Source organism: Bombina bombina, chromosome 6 (assembly GCF_027579735.1).
Source record: "Bombina bombina isolate aBomBom1 chromosome 6, aBomBom1.pri, whole genome shotgun sequence".
Taxonomy (NCBI): Eukaryota; Metazoa; Chordata; class Amphibia; order Anura; family Bombinatoridae; genus Bombina; species Bombina bombina.
This window is the reverse complement of record NC_069504.1, coordinates 547,235,632-547,254,195: the sequence shown is the minus strand read 5'-3', so window position 1 is coordinate 547,254,195 and position 18,564 is coordinate 547,235,632. Positions and strand designations below refer to the sequence as shown.

Sequence of the window (18,564 nt, the reverse complement as noted above, 5' to 3'; positions counted from 1 at the left end):
ACATTCTGATACAAGCTTCAAGCTTTCAAACTGCCAAATCTCATACAGAGTTAGTGCTGGCATTTCTAAGGTCACATGGATGGAAGGTGAACGAAAAGAAGAGTTCACTCGTTCCACTCACAAGAGTTCCCTTCCTGGGGACTCTTATAGATTCTGTAGAAATGAAGATTTACCTGACAGAGGACAGGCTATCAAGACTTCAAAGTGCTTGCCGCACTCTTCATTCCATTCAACACCCGTCAGTGGCTCAATGTATGGAGGTAATCGGCTTAATGGTAGCGGCAATGGACATAGTACCCTTTGCACGCTTACACCTCAGACCACTGCAACTGTGCATGCTAGGTCAGTGGAATGGGGATTACTCAGACTTATCCCCTTCTCTGAATCTGGATCAAGAGACCAGAAATTCTCTTCTATGGTGGCTTTCTCGGCCACACCTGTCCAGGGGGATGCCATTCAGCAGACCAGACTGGACAATTGTAACAACAGACGCCAGCCTTCTAGGTTGGGGTGCCGTCTGGAATTCCCTGAAGGCTCAGGGACTATGGAGTCAGGAGGAGAGTCTCCTGCCAATAAACATTCTGGAATTGAGAGCAGTTCTCAATGCCCTCCTGGCTTGGCCCCAGTTGACAACTCGGGGGTTCATCAGGTTTCACTCGGACAACATCACGACTGTAGCTTACATCAACCATCAGGGAGGGACAAGAAGCTCCCTAGCTATGATGGAAGTATCAAAGATAATTCGCTGGGCAGAGTCTCACTCTTGCCACCTGTCAGCAATCCACATCCCGGGAGTGGAGAACTGGGAGGCGGATTTCTTAAGTCGTCAGACTTTTCATCCGGGGGAGTGGGAACTTCATCCGGAGGTCTTTGCCCAAATACTTCGACGTTGGGGCAAACCAGAGATAGATCTCATGGCGTCTCGACAGAACGCCAAGCTTCCTCGTTACGGGTCCAGATCCAGGGATCCAGGAGCAGTCCTGATAGATGCTCTGACAGCACCTTGGGACTTCAGGATGGCTTACGTGTTTCCACCCTTCCCGTTGCTTCCTCGATTGATAGCCAGAATCAAACAAGAGAGAGCATCAGTGATTCTAATAGCACCTGCGTGGCCACGCAGGACTTGGTATGCAGACCTGGTGGACATGTCATCCTGTCCGCCTTGGTCTCTTCCTCTGAAACAGGACCTTCTGATACAGGGTCCCTTCAAACATCAAAATCTAACTTCTCTGAAGCTGACTGCTTGGAAATTGAACGCTTAATTTTATCAAGACGTGGGTTTTCTGAGTCAGTTATTAGTACCTTAATACAGACTAGGAAACCTGTTACCAGAAAGATTTACCATAAGATATGGCGTAAATACCTACATTGGTGTGAATCCAAAGGTTACTCTTGGAGTAAGGTTAGGATTCCTAGGATATTGTCTTTTCTACAAGAAGGTTTAGAAAAGGGTTTTTCTGCTAGTTCATTAAAGGGACAGATCTCAGCTCTGTCCATTCTGTTACACAAACGTCTGTCAGAAGTTCCTGACGTCCAGGCTTTTTGTCAGGCTTTGGCCAGGATTAAGCCTGTGTTTAAAACTGTTGCTCCACCATGGAGTTTAAACCTTGTTCTTAATGTTTTACAGGGCGTTCCGTTTGAACCCCTTCATTCCATTGATATAAAGTTGTTATCTTGGAAAGTTCTATTTTTAATGGCTATTTCCTCGGCTCGAAGAGTCTCTGAATTATCAGCCTTACATTGTGATTCTCCTTATTTGATTTTTCATTCGGATAAGGTAGTCCTGCGTACTAAACCTGGGTTCTTACCTAAGGTAGTTACTAACAGGAATATCAATCAAGAGATTGTTGTTCCTTCTTTATGCCCAAATCCTTCTTCAAAGAAGGAACATCTACTGCACAACCTGGATGTAGTCCGGGCTCTAAAATTTTACTTGCAGGCAACTAAGGAATTCCGACAAACGTCTTCTCTGTTTGTCATTTACTCTGGGCAGAGGAGAGGTCAAAAAGCTTCCGCTACCTCTCTTTCTTTTTGGCTTCGTAGCATAATTCATTTAGCTTATGAGACTGCTGGACAGCAGCCCCCTGAAAGAATTACAGCTCATTCTACTAGAGCTGTGGCTTCCACTTGGGCCTTCAAGAATGAGGCCTCTGTTGAACAGATTTGCAAGGCTGCAACTTGGTCTTCGCTTCATACTTTTTCCAAATTTTACAAATTTGACACCTTTGCTTCATCGGAGAATATTTTTGGGAGAAAGGTTCTTCAGGCAGTGGTTCCTTCTGTATAAAGAGTCTGCCTATCCCTCCCGTCATCCGTGTACTTTTGCTTTGGTATTGGTATCCCAGAAGTAATGATGACCCGTGGACTGATCACACTTAACAGAAGAAAACATAATTTATGCTTACCTGATAAATTCCTTTCTTCTGTAGTGTGATCAGTCCACGGCCCGCCCTGTTTTTAAGGCAGGTAAATATTTTTTAATTTATACTCCAGTCACCACTTCACCCTTGGCTTTTCCTTTCTCGTTGGTCCTTGGTCGAATGACTGGGAGTGACGTAGAGGGGAGGAGCTATATGCAGCTCTGCTGGGTGAATCCTCTTGCACTTCCTGTAGGGGAGCAGTTAATATCCCAGAAGTAATGATGACCCGTGGACTGATCACACTACAGAAGAAAGGAATTTATCAGGTAAGCATAAATTATGTTTTTTCTGCATTACAGAGTGCACCCCCCAAGCTCTTGAGGGGTTCTCTGAGCAATGGGCACATTCTTACAGTTTTTTTAGCAGGCAAAATTTTTTTGCTTTAGTATGTGCGCACTACACAGTGGAGTTTGGTAGCATGAGTGTTAATTCTTTTTCCCACTGTCGGACTAGCGAACTCGTGCTTCGGTGGTGCAACAGTCTTGTCAGCACATCTCGCAGAGGTATTGGCATCTACTTATCAAGCTGTCAACCGCAAATACGCTGGAATTCCACAACGTATTTGTGGCGAGCCTAATTCGCCTTAGTTATCAAACCCTACAAACCGGCAAAAGTAGAATTTAGTGACGTAACATACGATCCGCCGGACTCAGTCCGACACAGATCGATGCTTACGTCACTCCAGATGTTCCAAATGCAAGTTCGGCACTATCTGACTACTTTTGCTAGTTATCAAATAACTAGCAGGTACGCTCGGCACTATTCCGGCCCAGCGTACCTGGTTTTCAATCCGCCGCCCTGGAGGCGGTGGATGCCATAGGAATCAATGGGAGTCTGAAAGCAGCGAAAGCACATGTTCACTGCTGCCCGATATCCCATTGATTCCTATGGTAATGTCTACACCTAACACCCTAACATGTACCCCAAGTCTAAACACCCCTAATCTGCCCCCCCACCACCTACATTATACTTATTAACCCCTAAACCGCTGCTTCCGGAGCCCACCGCCACTCTAATAAACATATTAACCCCTAAACTGCCACTCACAGACCCCGCCACAACTATAAATAAATTGTTTAACCCCTAAACCGCTGCTCCCAGAGCCTACCACTACCTACATTACATTTATTAACCCCTAATCTGCCCCCCTACACCGCAGCGACTATATTAAATGTATTAACCCCTAAACCTAAGTCTATCCCTAACACCCCCTAACTTAAATATAATTTAAATAAATCTAACTAAATTATTCCTATTTAAAACTAAATACTTACCTATAAAATAAACCCTAAGATAGCTTCAATATAACTAATAGTTACATTGTAGCTATCTTAGGATTTATTTTTATTTTACAGGCAACTTTGTATTTATTTTAACTAGCTACAATAATTTCAACAGTTACTGGAGGAACGAGTTCTTCCTGGAACAAGTCTAAGCAGATCTAAAAAAACTTCCAACAATCCTAAATCAACATTGAATATTTAGAAAAATCAGCAGCACCATCAATTATAATATCTTATGTAGCTTTTATTGTTTACAGAGGACAGAAAACATGACGTTTTGGACCTGCAAGCCCTTAATCATATGCAGGCCCAAAACGTCATGTTTTCTGTCCCCTGGGAACAATAAAAGTTACATAAGATATTACAATTGATGGTGCTGCAGATTTTTCTAAATATTGGATGTTCGTGGGGCCTTGGCAGTGGCTCTGACAGCTTGCACATCCCTATCTGCAAGAGCTGGTGAGAATTTACATTGCATATACTAAATCAACATTGAAGTGTGTCCCCCGAACCAGATTCTGTTCTAGTAGGGGGCAGGTTGAGCCTTATTCAGGAGACTTGGTCTCAGTCAGTTCAGGACCCTTGGGTTTTGAGCATTGTGTCCTAAGATTGGTTTTCAGACCAGACCTCCTTGAGGAGGCTTCATTTGTCTGAAGTTCCAAAGCTACCCTTGAAAGCAGCCGCATTTCTTCAATACGTTTAGTATTTGGAACTTATGAGGTTTATAAAGCCTGTCCTAGTTTCAGAACTGGGTCTGGGTTTTTATTCTAGCCTTTTTATTGTTCCAAACAAAGGAGGGCACTTTCAGACTTATCTTAGATTGAAAGACCTTAAACAATTCTTGAGAGTTCCTACTTTCAAAATGGAGACCATAGGTACTATTTTACCTTTAGTACCACAGGGTGAGTTTATGTACACAATACATCTGAAGGATGCCTACCTTTATATACATATTCACAAAGATCATCATCGATTCCTCAGATTTGCCTTTCAGGGCAAACATTTCTAGTTTGTTGCCCTCCCATTTGCCCCAAAGAGTTCCTTGTCACCCAATACCAAAGTTTGTTTTCTGGGAGTAATGATAGACTCAATGAAGCTTTCTCTCATGGAGACTTGCAGACTCAATTTATAGAGATCCTGCACCAACTTACAGGCAACTTTGCATCCACAAGTAGCTCAATGCATGGAAGTAATCGGTCTAATAGTGGCTTCCTCAGAAGCAGTTCTTTTTCTCTCTTTCATCTATGCCCTGTACAAATTTCCATGTTGAAACAATGGATGGGGATTACAATAATTTGTTTTAGAAAATTCTTCTAGACTACAAGGTGAAAACGTCTCGATCTGGGTGGATAAATCACTGTGCAATGCTCTAGGGGCATTTTTCCTTCTTCCATCTTGGGTCATTGGAATAATAGATGCCAGTTTTTTGGACTGGGGAGTTTAGAGAGCGCAAGGAGTTTGGTCTCCTCAAGAGGCAATGACACCAATAAACATTTTGCAACTTTGAGTGATTTTCTTGGATATCCAGGCATGGTCCCTGCTGAAATGAGAAATGTTTCTGTGCTTTAGTTATCAGGTCTTTAATCAAACCAGTTTCGTCTCCATGGAATTTAAACTTGTTCCTAACTGTTTTGCAAGCTCTTCCTTTTAAGCCAATAGACATTCAGCTTTTGTCATCGAAAGTATTGTTTCTTTTAGCTATATCTTCTGCCAGGAGAGTTTTTGAACTATCTGCTCTCTCTTGTGAATCTCCTTACCTTATTTTTCACCAGACTAAAGCTGTTTTGAGAACACAATATTGTTTACTTCCTAAGGTAGTGTGGTCAGAAAACAAAAATCAGCAAATTGTTGTTCATTCTTTATATCCCAATCCCAAAAACTCTAAGGAGAGACTTTTGCATAATTTTGAAATAGTTAGAGCTCTAAAGTTTTATTTACAAGACATGAAAGAGTTCAGAGAAAGTTCTAATTTATTTATCCATTTTTCATGTCCTTGTAAGGGGAAAAGGCTATAGCTGTCACTTTAACCTCTTGGGATCAACAGGTAATTTGTAAAGCTTACTAGGTTGCAGGAAAGTCACCCCCTAAAACGTGCTTCAAACTATTCCACTAGTTTCTGTCTCTGCTTCCTGGGCTTTTAAGACATTGGGAAATATTTATCAAGCTCCGTATGGAGTTGAGGCCCATTGTTTCCGGTGAGCCTTCAGGCTTGGCGGAAACAGAAGTTATGAAGCAGCGGTCTAAAGATAACTTGTCCGTCTGCTCTGAGGCGGCGGACAGAAATCAACCCGATCGAATACGATTGGGTTGATTGACACCCCTGATAGCGGCCGCGAATCTGCAGGGGAGCGGTATTGCAACAGCAGTTTACAAGAACTGCTGGTGCAATGATAAATGCCGATAGATGTGCTACTTCATATCATGTCCGCTCGCACATTGTTAAATATGCCCCATAGGCTTCCGTTGAACAGAGTTGCAAGGCTTCATTACATACCTTTATTAAATTTGATCATTTTGATGTTTTTGCCTCTTCGAGGTGACTTTTGGCAGAAAATTCCTTCAGGTAGCAGTTTCTAGCAAACAGGACCTGCCGTAATATTTTTGTGCCACCCATATTTTTTGTGGACTCCACAGCTTGGGTGTTCAATTTTTTTTTTCTTTATAAAACGATCACTGAATGTAAGCATGCAAATCTTAAACGAAAAATACATTTAAAAAAGTAATAATAATCAATGGTAATCAACAAGAAAACAAAATAGTAATGAGTCATTTAGATGATTAATACAAATGTTAAAGGGACAGTCTAGTATAAATTAAACTTCCATTATTCAGATAGGACTTTTAATTTTAATTGACTTTCCAATTTACTTTTATCATCAAATTTGCTTTTCTCTCTTGGTATTCTTAGTTTAAACTAAACATAGGTAGGCTCATATGCTAATTTCTAAGCCTTTGAGGGCTGCCTCTTATCACATGCTTTTTAAATCTCTTTTCAACACAAAGAGACAGAAAGTACACATGGGCCATATAGATAACACTGTGTTCAGGCACAGAAAGTTATTTAAGATCTAGCACAATACAATGCTAAATTTAAAGGGCCATAATACCCAAATGTTTAAACACTTGAAAGTGATGCAGCATAGCTGTAAAAAGCTGATTAGAAAATATCACTTGAACATCTCTATGTAAAAAAGAAAGATATTTTACCTCAAAAGTTCCTCAGTAGCCACCTCCCATTGTAAAGGATTTCTAAGCAGCATTTTAGTGTGTTTGTCCTGGGACATCTGAAGGGACTAGCATCGTGCACTCTCATATTATTTCACCAATCAGGTAAAGGAAGCTTACTATGAAATCTCATGAGAGTTAAGTCAAATCTCATGAGATCACAGTAAGAGTTCATGACCTCAGCACTGCTGATGCTGATTGGCTGCTGTTCATTTCTTCATTTTTTTTAATTTTTTTACCTGCAGCTGGGAGCAGCTGAGTATAACTTTTTACACAGAACTTACTCTGCTGAGCTGAGGAAATTGTGAGGTAAAATATCTTCCTTTTTTACATAGAGATGCTCAGGTAAAATTTTCCTGTCAGCTTTTTACAGTTATACTGCATCAGTTTCAAGTGATTTAGCATGTGAGTATTATGTCCCTTTAAGACAATAGATAATAAACAGTCACAGTCATGTGATCAGGGGGCTGGAAGAAGGTCCCTAGATACAAGGTAATCACAAAGGTAAAAAGTACATTAATATAACTGTGTTGGTTATGCAAAACTGGGGAATGAGTAATAAAGGGATTATCTATCTTTTAAAACAATAACAATTCTATGGTTGACTGTCCCTTTAAAGTTGCAGTTCAAATCGTCTAGCAGGACATTTTTTTCAAATGTGCAATTTTCTGTTAAATAACTTTCAAAAAGCTGGTAACTGAAAATATAAACTTTTAGCTAATATATAGGGGCCGTTTTGAGTGCAAAATATTAAAAAAAAATTGGAAAAACAATCTAGACACTTTAAGTAACAATATGTGTGTGACGATAAGGAAATAATAATCTTTTTTCTAGCATGGATAAGTTATAAATATCTGAATATACTTGTATGATGATTCTGTTTATGTGTTTTTGTTTTTATGCTACGCATCATGTAGACTACGAACATCCACTAAATATATTGTTCAGAGCAAATAATAAAAAAACAGAAACTTAAAAGAACTGGTTTATAGGTATATCAGCTATCAGAATGCATTTTTTTTCTTAAATAGAAAATTCCAGAGTTTCAAAAAGAAATTGAACTACTTGAGACACAAAGGAAAGACACTGAAAATGAAATACAGCTACAGAAACATGAAATGAGAGGTAAGATATGACTTCTACACAAAGTAATGGTGTAGAATGCTTTGAAATTAGGTTAACAATTTTTCAACTTTGTTTAACAGATATTGGTGACACATTAAACATAATGAGATTTTAATAAAAAGCTTTTGCAATGCGAACGCGCCTCGCGTTCACATTGCACAGAAGCATTGCACTCACAAAAGTGCGCTTCCATAGGCTCCAATTGGATCCTCGGTCTCATGCCCTCAGAGAGGGCATCAGAACCTCGCTCAGCGAAGGGGGTAAGTAGCGCAGTGATGGCAGAATATTTTTAAATATATATGTATATGACTATATTCATATATATTTATGTGTTAATATTTGTATATACATATATTAACACATAAATATAATATATATGTATATAGTCATATAGATATTAATTTACATGGAACACACAGTTCCCCTAGATTGCAATGTAAAGACACAATGTAAACCTCCCACTCCCACCAACTTTAGACCCCCAAAACTGCCTAGTGCAGTTGTTTTTTTCTTTTTAAAAAAATGCTTTTTTTAAATAAAAAAAACTATTATGCCCTCTATTTTGAGGGCATTTGCAGCACTTTTAGAAAATTAACCAGATATTGGATCTCTGGTAAATTTTCTGACCGCTAATTGCTACCACGAGCACACGGTAGCAATAACCAGCCACTTGTAATGGCTGGTTAATTATTGCGTGCCCACAAACCGGCAAATAATTTAGCGCTTCACTTGTAATCTAGTCCAAAATGTTTAGCTATAAGTTCTAAAAATCTTATGAAATATCTATTAATATTTTCTCTTTTTCATGCAATTTAACTCTGAAATTATGAGTTTTTCAAATTCTGATAATTGTAAATGCAAACTGCAGACTTTACAAGCATAATCTTGTTACCTATCTATCCCAAATTGACCTCTGCATAGGTTATCAGGTAAAGAATTGCAAAACATTGCAAATCTTACAAAGTCTGGATTGGCTCCTCTAAATAAGCCTACTGGTGAGGGAATTATTGCAATTGGAAAACAATTGAAGCAAGAATGAGTTATATTGTCCTGAAAGTTTTCACACTCTGTTGATATGCTAATCTATTGCAAGATAGCATTACAGTTTTGTAATTTTTCTTGTAACAAGGTGTTGCATGTCCCTTTAGAGTCATTTTTATTTAATGCATCCAAAAGGGTATATTTTAAAATATGTTATAGTTATTTCAGTTCTTCCGTAATGGCTATAATATTTTTTTATCAAAAGAAAGAGACAGTAGCAGAAATAAACCACCCAGTGGGGGTGGGACAAAAAGCCCAGCCCTTTGAAAAGGTTATTGCTGCAATAACTTTCTCTGGGTTAGATATTGTAATATAGCTGGCATATATGTATAGGGGAGAATGGGTCTTTTCTGGCACTTTTGTGGGCATATAGCTTGTATAGAAGAGGTTCAAGAGGCCATGGATCATATATGTAATGTTCACCTTTCTTGGTTAGCTCTGTTGGGATATGAGTCTGCAAACTAGAGGTTTGAACACAGGCACTGCAATCAACTGCAGGCACTGCAATCAACCATTTGACAAACTTGGCCATCTTATTGGTATAAAACTGTCATATAGGGAATGCAGGGGATGTTGGATTTTTTCTTGGGTCAGATGTGGGTTTATAGATGGTATAAAGGATGTGAAAAGGTCATGGTCTGTACTGGGTGTGATGTGGGCATACAACTGGCATAAATTGATTTGGTCTAGAGTCTAATCTTGGCATATAAATTAAAAAAGAAGAAGATGCTCTAGGCCAAAGATTTGATTTAAAGTGAGGTGCCCAAACAACTAGTACTAATTGGTGTTGACTATCTACTCTATGGTTTGATGCGGGCATATAGCTGTCATTAAGGGGTGCAAGGGATTTTGGTATAATATAGGTGCTGATGTGGACATTTAGTGTAGAAGATATAGATATAAGCTGCATTATGACATGTATATATTACCTAAATGACATAAGAAATTGTTGTTCACACTTGGTTCCATCCCCTCTCCAAACTGTCCCATTTTAAAGATGCAAATATTCCAAAAATCCAAACTATTCCGAAATCCAAACCTTTTCTGGTCCCAACCAGTTTGGATAAAGTTTTTTTTTTACCTGTATGTCCCCAAGATTCCTATTAACCCCTTAATGACCGCAGCACTTTTCCATTTTCTGTCCGTTTGGGACCAAGGCTATTTTTACATTTCTGCAGCGTTTGTGTTTAGCTGTAATTTTCCTCTTACTCATTTACTGTACCCACACATATTATATACCGTTTTTCTCGCCATTAAGTGGACTTTTTAAAGATACCATTATTTTCATCATATCTTATAATTTACTATAAAAAAAATTATATAATATGAGGAAAAAATGGAAAAAAACACACTTTTTCAAACTTTGACCCCCAAAATCTGTTACACATCTACAACCACCAAAAAACACCCATGCTAAATAGTTTCTAAATTTTGTCCTGAGTTTAGAAATACCCAATGTTTACATGTTCTTCGCTTTTTTTGTAAGTTATAAGGCAATAAATACAAGCAGCACTTTGCTATTTCCAAACCCCTTTTTTTTCAAAATTAGCGCTAGTTACATTGGGACACTGATATCTGTCAGGAATCCCTGAAAATCCCTTAACATGTATATATTTTTTTTTAGAAGACACCCCAAAGTATTGATCTAGGCCCATTTTGGTATATTTCATGCCACCATTTCACCGCCAAATGCAATCAAATAAAGAAAATCGTTCACTTTTTCACAATTTTTTTGACAAACTTTAGGTTTCTCACTGAAATTATTTACAAACAACTTGTGCAATTATGGCATAAATGGTTGTAAATTATTCTCTGAGATCCCCTTTGTTCAGAAATAGCAGACATGTATGGCTTTTGTTGTTGCTTTTTGGTAATTAGAAGGACGCTAAATGCCACTGCGCACCACAAGTGTATTATGCCCAGCAGTGAAGGGGTTAATTAGGGAGCATGTAGGGAGCTTCTAGGGTTAATTTTAGCTTTAGTGTAGTGTAGTAGACAACCCAAAGTATTGATCTAGGCCCATTTTGGTATATTTCATGCCACCATTTCACCGCCAGATGCGATCAAATTAAAAAAAACGTTAAATTTTCTCCAACATTGGTGTGTCCGGTCCACGGCGTCATCCTTACTTGTGGGATATTCTCTTCCCCAACAGGAAATGGCAAAGAGTCCCAGCAAAGCTGGTCACATGATCCCTCCTAGGCTCCGCCCACCCCAGTCATTCTCTTTGCCGTTGCACAGGCAACATCTCCACGGAGATGGTTAAGAGTTTTTTGGTGTTTAAATGTAGTTTTTATTCTTCTATCAAGTGTTTGTTATTTTAAAATAGTGCTGGTATGTACTATTTACTCTGAAACAGAAAAGGATGAAGATTTCTGTTTGTAAGAGGAAGATGATTTTAGCAGACAGTAACTAAAATCGATTGCTGTTTCCACACAGGACTGTTGAGATGAAGTAACTTCAGTTGGGGGAAACAGTTAGCAGTCTTTTCTGCTTAAGGTATGACTAGCCATATTTCTAACAAGACCATGTAATGCTGGAAGGCTGTCATTTCCCCTTATGGGGACCGGTAAGCCATTTTCTTAGTTAAACATAAAAGAATAAAGGGCTTCAAAAAGGGCTTAAAAACTGGTAGACATTTTTCTGGGCTAAAACAATTGCTTTACTAGGCATATTATGCAGATTCTAACTAATTATTGGTATTATAATCTTGGGGAACGTTTAGAAAAACGGCAGGCACTGTGTTGGACACCTTTTTCAGATGGGGGCCTTTCTAGTTATAGACAGAGCCTCATTCTGGGACTGTATAGGGGTTAAATGTAAAAACGGCTCCGGTTCCGTTAATTTAAGGGTTAAAGCTCTGAAATTTGGTGTGCAATACTTTTAATGCTTTAAGACACTGTGGTGAAATTTTGGTGAATTTTGAACAATTCCTTCATACTTTTTCACATATTCAGTAATAAAGTGTTTTCAGTTTGAAATTTAAAGTGACAGTAACGGTTTTATTTTAAAACGTTTTTTGTGCTTTGTTGACAAGTTTAAGCCTGTTTAACATGTCTGTACCATCAGATAAGCTATGTTCTATATGTATGAAAGCCAATGTGTCTCCCCATTTAAATGTATGTGATAATTGTGCCATAGTGTCCAAACAAAGTAAGGACAGTAATGCAACAGATAATGATATTGCCCAAGATGATTCCTCAAATGAGGGGAGTAAACATGATACTACATCATCCCCTACTGTGTCTACACCAGTTATGCCCACACAGGAGGCCCCTAGTACATCTAGTGCGCCAATACTTATTACCATGCAACAATTAACGGCTGTAATGGATAACTCCATAGCAAATCTTTTATCCAAAATGCCTACTTATCAGAGAAAGCGCGATTGCTCTGTTTTAAACACTGAAGAGCAAGAGGACGCTGATGATAACTGTTCTGACATACCCTCACACCAATCTCAAGGGGCCATGAGGGAGGTTTTGTCTGATGGAGAAATTTCAGATTCAGGAAAAATTTCTCATCAAGCTGAACCTGATGTTGTGACATTTAAATTTAAATTAGAACATCTCCGCGCACTGCTTAAGGAGGTGTTATCTAATCTGGATGATTGTGACAATTTGGTCATTCCAGAGAAATTATGTAAGATGGACAAGTTCCTAGAGGTTCCGGTGCCCCCCGACGCTTTTCCTATACCCAAGCGGGTGGCGGACATAGTAAATAAAGAGTGGGAAAGGCCCGGCATACCTTTTGTTCCCCCCCCTATATTTAAGAAATTATTTCCTATAGTCGACCCCAGAAAGGACTTATGGCAGACAGTCCCCAAGGTCAAGGGGGCGGTTTCTACTCTAAACAAACGCACTACTATTCCTATCGAAGATAGTTGTGCTTTCAAAGATCCTATGGATAAGAAATTAGAGGGTTTGCTTAAAAAGATTTTTGTACAGCAAGGTTACCTTCTACAACCAATTTCATGCATTGTTCCTGTCACTACGGCAGCGTGTTTCTGGTTCGAGGAACTAGAAAAATCGCTCAGTAAAGAATCTTCGTATGAGGAGGTTATGGACAGAGTTCAAGCACTTAAATTGGCTAACTCTTTTGTTTTAGATGCCGCTTTGCAATTAGCTAGATTAGCGGCGAAAAATTCAGGGTTTGCTGTCGTGGCGCGCAGAGTGCTTTGGCTAAAGTCTTGGTCAGCGGATGTGTCTTCCAAGACAAAATTGCTTAACATTCCTTTCAAAGGTAAAACATTATTTGGACCTGATTTGAAAGAGATTATTTCAGACATCACTGGGGGAAAGGGCCACGCCCTCCCACAGGATAGGTCTTTTAAGGCTAATAATAAGCCTAATTTTCGTCCCTTTCGCAGAAACGGACCAGTCTCTAATTCTGTATCCTCTAAGCAAGAGGGTAATACTTCACAACCCAAACCAGCCTGGAAACCAATGCAAGGCTGGAACAAGGGTAAGCAGGCCAAGAAGCCTACCACTGCTACCAAAACAGCATGAAGGGATAGCCCCCGATCCGGGACCGGATCTAGTGGGGGGCAGACTTTCTCTCTTTGCTCAGGCTTGGGCAAGAGATGTTCAGGATCCTTGGGCGCTAGAAATAGTTTCTCAAGGTTATCTCCTGGAATTCAAGGAACTACCCCCAAGGGGAAGGTTCCACAGGTCTCAATTATCTTCAAACCAAATAAAGAGACAGGCATTCTTACATTGTGTAGAAGACCTGTTAAAGATGGGAGTGATACATCCAGTTCCAATAAGAGAACAAGGAATGGGATTTTATTCCAATCTGTTCATAGTTCCCAAAAAAGAAGGAACATTCAGACCAATTTTGGATCTAAAGATCCTAAACAAATTTCTCAGGGTACCATCGTTCAAAATGGAAACTATTCGAACGATCCTACCTACTATCCAGGAAAATCAATTTATGACTACCGTGGATTTAAAGGATGCGTACCTACATATTCCTATCCACAAGGAACATCATCAGTTCCTAAGGTTCGCTTTTCCGGACAAGCATTACCAGTTTGTGGCACTTCCATTTGGATTAGCCACTGCTCCAAGGATTTTCACAAAGGTACTAGGGTCCCTTCTAGCGGTTCTAAGACCAAGGGGCATTGCAGTAGTACCTTAATTGGACGACATCCTGATTCAAGCGTCGTCCCTGTCAAAAGCAAAGGCTCATACGGACATCGTCCTAGCCTTTCTCAGATCTCACAGATGGAAGGTGAACAAAGAAAAAAGTTCTCTGTCCCCGTCAACAAGAGTTCCCTTCTTGGGAACAATAATAGATTCCTTAGAAACGAGGATTTTTCTGACAGAGGTCAGAAAATCAAAACTTCTAAGCTCTTGTCAAGTACTTCATTCTGTTCCTCGTCCTTCCATAGCGCAGTGCATGGAAGTAATAGGATTGATGGTTGCAACAATGGACATAGTTCCTTTTGCACGAATTAATCTAAGACCATTACAACTGTGCATGCTCAGACAGTGGAATGGGGATTATACAGACTTGTCTCCGACGATTCAAGTAGATCAAAAGACCAGAGATTCACTCAGTTGGTGGCTGACCCTGGACAATCTGTCACAGGGAATGAGCTTCCGCAGACCAGAGTGGGTCATTGTCACGACCGACGCCAGCCTAGTGGGCTGGGGCGCGGTCTGGGAATCCCTGAAAGCTCAGGGTCTATGGTCTCGGGAAGAGTCTCTTCTCCCGATAAACATTCTGGAACTGAGAGCGATATTCAATGCTCTCAGAGCTTGGCCTCAACTAGCAAAGGCCAAATTCATAAGGTTTCAGTCAGACAACATGACGACCGTTGCATATATCAATCATCAGGGGGGAACAAGGACTTCCCTGGCGATGAAAGAAGTGACCAAGATAATTCAATGGGCGGAGGATCACTCCTGCCACTTGTCTGCGATCCACATCCCAGGAGTGGAAAATTGGGAAGCGGATTTTCTGAGTCGTCAGACATTCCATACGGGGGAGTGGGAACTCCATCCGGAAATCTTTGCCCAAATAACTCAATTATGGGGCATTCCAGACATGGATCTGATGGCGTCTCGTCAGAACTTCAAGGTTCCTTGCTACGGGTCCAGATCCAGGGATCCCAAGGCGACCCTAGTAGATGCACTAGTAGCACCTTGGACCTTCAACCTAGCTTATGTATTCCCACCGTTTCCTCTCATCCCCAGGCTGGTAGCCAGGATCAATCAGGAGAGGGCCTCGGTGATCTTGATAGCTCCTGCGTGGCCACGCAGGACTTGGTATGCAGACCTGGTGAATATGTCATCGGCTCCACCATGGAAGCTACCTTTGAGACAGGACCTTCTTGTTCAGGGTCCATTCGAACATCCGAATCTGGTTTCCCTCCAACTAACGGCTTGGAGATTGAACGCTTGATTTTATCAAAGCGTGGGTTTTCAGATTCTGTAATAGATACTCTGATTCAGGCTAGAAAGCCTGTAACTAGAAAAATTTACCATAAAATATGGAAAAAATATATCTGTTGGTGTGAATCTAAAGGATTCCCATGGAACAAGATAAAAATTCCTAAGATTCTATCCTTTCTACAAGAAGGTTTTGAGAAAGGATTATCTGCAAGTTCTCTGAAGGGACAGATCTCTGCTTTATCTGTTTTACTTCACAAAAGACTGGCAGCTGTGCCAGATGTTCAAGCATTTGTTCAGGCTCTGGTTAGGATCAAGCCTGTTTACAGACCTTTGACTCCTCCCTGGAGTCTAAATCTAGTTCTTTCAGTTCTTCAAGGGGTTCCGTTTGAACCCTTACATTCCGTAGATATTAAGTTATTATCTTGGAAAGTTTTGTTTTTGGTTGCAATTTCTTCTGCTAGAAGAGTTTCAGAGTTATCTGCTCTGCAGTGTTCTCCGCCCTATCTGGTGTTCCATGCAGATAAGGTGGTTTTGCGTACTAAGCCTGGTTTTCTTCCGAAAGTTGTTTCCAACAAAAATATTAACCAGGAGATAGTTGTACCTTCTTTGTGTCCGAATCCAGTTTCAAAGAAGGAACGTTTGTTACACAATTTGGACGTAGTCCGTGCTCTAAAATTCTATTTAGAGGCTACTAAAGATTTCAGACAAACATCTTCCTTGTTTGTTGTTTATTCTGGTAAAAGGAGAGGTCAAAAAGCGACTTCTACCTCTCTCTTCTGTTGACCAGATATGTAAGGCAGCGACTTGGTCTTCACTGCACACTTTTGCCAAATTTTACAAATTTGATACTTTTGCTTCTTCGGAGGCTATTTTTGGGAGAAAGGTTTTGCAAGCCGTGGTGCCTTCCATTTAGGTGACCTGATTTGCTCCCTCCCTTCATCCGTGTCCTAAAGCTTTGGTATTGGTTCCCACAAGTAAGGATGACGCCGTGGACCGGACACACCAATGTTGGAGAAAACAGAATTTATGCTTACCTGATAAATTACTTTCTCCAACGGTGTGTCCGGTCCACGGCCCGCCCTGGTTTTTTAATCAGGTCTGATGAATTATTTTCTCTAACTACAGTCACCACGGTATCATATGGTTTCTCCTATATATATTTCCTCCTGTCCGTCGGTCGAATGACTGGGGTGGGCGGAGCCTAGGAGGGATCATGTGACCAGCTTTGCTGGGACTCTTTGCCATTTCCTGTTGGGGAAGAGAATATCCCACAAGTAAGGATGACGCAGTGGACCGGACACACCGTTGGAGAAAGTAATTTATCAGGTAAGCATAAATTCTGTTTTTCACAATTTTAGGTTTCTCACTGAAATCATTTACAAGCAGCTTGAGCAATTATGTCACAAATGGTTGTCAATGCTTCTCTGGGATCCCCTTTGTTCAGAAATAGCAGACATATATGACTTTGGCGTTGCTTTTTGGTAATTAGAAGGCCGCTAAATGCCGCTGCACATCACACGTGTATTATGTCTAGCAGTGAAGGGGTTAATTAGGTAGCTTGTAGGGAGCTTGCAGGGTTAATTTTAGCTTTAGTGTAGAGATCAGCCTCCCACCTGACACATCACACCCCCTGATCCCTCCCAAACAGCTCCCTTCCCTCCCCCACCCCACAATTTTCCCCGCCATCTTAAGTACTGGCAGAATGTCTGCCAGTACAAAAATAAAGGGAATCTTTGTTTTTTTTTTAAAAAAATTGTATAGCATATTTACATATGCTGCTGTTTAGGATCCCCCTTAGCCCCCAACCTCCCTGATCCCCCCTCAAACATCTCTCTAACCATCCCCCTTTGCCTTTTTGGGGGCCATCTTGGGTACTGGCAGCTATCTGCCAGTACCCAATTTGCAGAAAAAAATGTTTTTTTTTTTTTATTTTTCCCCATTTTTTTTTCTGTAGTGTAGCTTCCCTCCCACATACTAACCCAACACCCCCTGATTTCGGTTTTTATTTTTATTAATTCTACGTTTTAGAACCCTGATGAGCAAATCCTTTTTCTGTAGTGTAGCGGTTCCCACCCGCTCCCTCCCGTGCACGCGCGCGCCCCCGGTCATCCCCGCCCACGATCCCGCCCCCCCCCCCACATCACTGGGCCCATCGATGGCCGCCACCTGCCTCCCACGTCGGCTCCCACCCACCAACGATACCGGCCATCGATGTCCGGTGCAGAGAGGGCCACAGAGTGGCTCTCTCTGCATTGGATGGCCATACATGGTTATTGCAGGATGCCTCCATATCGAGGCATCACTGCAATAACCGGAAAGCAGCTGGAAGCGAGCAGGATCGCTTCCAGCTGCTTTCCACACCGAGGACATGCAGGGTACGTTCTCAGGCATTAACTGCCTTTTTTTTGAGGACGTACCCTGCACGTCCTCGGTCATTAAGGGGTTAAACATGTAGGTTATTTCAGTGTGTCTAATTCTTCAGACTGATCTTGGTAATTGTAAGCATAGGCTTACAATCAAGAAAGGAAGCAATATAGAAAACAAACTTGTATGTAGTTATGTGGCTAATTAGTTTAAATCTTCACAACACCAGGGAAAAAGTTTATTCTAAATTAAATATTTTTTGCTGAAGGTTGAATGGTAAGTATGATATTCTGTGCCCATTCAACCACATAACTAAAAATACAATAGATAACCTAATGATTATTTTTAAATATGGCCAAAGCATATACAACCTTCAAACAATGTAAAAAATTGGGGTCAATTATTTTTTTACTCAATTATAGATAAGATGGCTGACATGGCAAAGCAACTCCTCGACAGTTTTGAAGTTGAAGATGTAAAGAACAGGTATCTACATTTATATATTAAATTCAATATATGAAACTAAAGTGAATCTCCTGGGAAAAAATCTGAAGTCCAAGCTATACTTCCCTGTGTTTTTGTTGTTGTTTTTTTGCATACCTATTAAAATGTCATGTTCTTTGTTTTTACAAGAATGGCTCTTGGTGACAAATCAAGCAAGTAGACTAGTAACTCTAAAAGGCAGGAATACTAACAGTTGCATAAACT

The 18,564-nt window shown here is 40.5% G+C and overlaps 1 protein-coding gene across 1 annotated transcript in view; it reads left to right on the top strand.

Annotated features, from left to right (window-relative positions):
• Window positions 1-18,564, top strand: part of MYO5C (myosin VC) — a 315,165-nt gene that overhangs the window by 197,364 nt on the left and 99,237 nt on the right. The window contains exons 26-27 of the mRNA XM_053717482.1: window positions 7,960-8,053; window positions 18,279-18,342. Coding sequence (XP_053573457.1) covers window positions 7,960-8,053; window positions 18,279-18,342 — 158 coding nt within the window. The remainder of the gene's footprint in view (window positions 1-7,959; window positions 8,054-18,278; window positions 18,343-18,564) is intronic.